Source organism: Rasamsonia byssochlamydoides (genome assembly GCF_041956645.1).
Source record: "Rasamsonia byssochlamydoides strain NRRL 3658 unplaced genomic scaffold VTN77scaffold_32, whole genome shotgun sequence".
In the NCBI taxonomy this organism is placed as follows: Eukaryota; Fungi; Ascomycota; class Eurotiomycetes; order Eurotiales; family Trichocomaceae; genus Rasamsonia; species Rasamsonia byssochlamydoides.
This window is the reverse complement of record NW_027192415.1, coordinates 245-1420: the sequence shown is the minus strand read 5'-3', so window position 1 is coordinate 1420 and position 1176 is coordinate 245. Positions and strand designations below refer to the sequence as shown.

The 1176-nt window shown below is 48.3% G+C and overlaps 1 protein-coding gene across 1 annotated transcript; it reads right to left on the bottom strand.

Moving 5' to 3' along the window:
* Positions 1–407: 407 nt before the first annotated feature.
* VTN77DRAFT_4595 (uncharacterized protein) lies at positions 408–763 on the bottom strand (the record flags this gene model as incomplete). Its single annotated transcript, XM_069420671.1, has 2 exons — positions 408–560; positions 617–763. The coding sequence occupies 2 exons, from the start codon at positions 761–763 to the stop codon at positions 408–410; spliced, it is 300 nt and encodes a 99-aa protein (XP_069277557.1).
* Positions 764–1176: the final 413 nt, after the last annotated feature.

The window sequence follows — 1176 nt, the reverse complement described above, 5'->3', positions numbered from 1 at the left end:
GGGCGAGACCCACTTGAAACTCCATTTGAACAGTTTGAGCTAAATAAACAAAGGGGCTATTACGCCTTCTTCATATTGTTTAACACCGAAGGAATGCTGGTGTTAACCGGAGCTAAGCGATATGGTCCATAGATCCCACAGATTAAAGCTAGGTACAGGCATGGGAGAAACAAAACCTTTGTTCCTCCGAAGAATGATTAAATATCCGGGATTGGACTGCTGGAGACAAAAGATGAAGACACAAAAGTATAGAAGCGACAATGAAAGCTGCTGCAACCGAAGAGCATAGGGACAGAGCCGAACTTTATACTATGCCAAGATCTCGTTATTCCATCATGGCTCGGCTGGCACCTGGGGGGTTGAATGACCTAACAAGAAGTCGTCATGAAGAATACCATCTTGCCGCGTTAATTGTCATTTAGGGAGCTATCAAATTTCAGACCGCTTTGAGTAGGAACGCCATGTCCGTTAACGGCGAGGGCTAGTCGAACGTGAGTCGCGGAGAGCTTGACACCTTCGCTGGAAGCAACATTATACGCGATTTTAACAATGTTTTTGATCTAAGATTATTCTCATATCAGTGCTTGTGTGTCTTCAAGATCCCATCCATTCTCACCTGTCGGCCATTGGGGCCAACTTCCGCAAATTTGCGGAGCTCTTCCTCCTCAATGGTGGCCTCTCTAGCCCCAAGGAAGAAACGGAAAATGTCTGCCCTGGAAGACGGTGCTGTACGACCGCAGACTCGTCGCCTGCCTGGTCTCATGCCTCCATCAGAGATAGACTACTAGGTATATACCTACTTAGATAAATAACGGGGAGATTGTCAATCGCGAGATTCCCCTTCCTGTTCTAGGGCTGGAGGGACGCCGCCTTTGCTCACCCCTGTCACGGTCCGAACTAGGCGGTGCACTAGGCGGTGAGGCATATGGCCGGCAGAATCCGTGAGATATCTCGCTGGACCTCGTAGATAGCTTCTTTCTCCTCCTTGCTGGGAATTGGGGTAGTCCATATTCAGGGCAAGGACGATAAGATCCAGTGGCAACTATCGCGCACTACTGATAAGGCATCAAGATCAAACATCTACTGCACTGAATTGGGAGCAATACTAGAAGGTGTTCGGCATATTCAGCAACTAGCCTTGTCCGCCAAGCTAAAACCAGGACCCTCCTATATCTT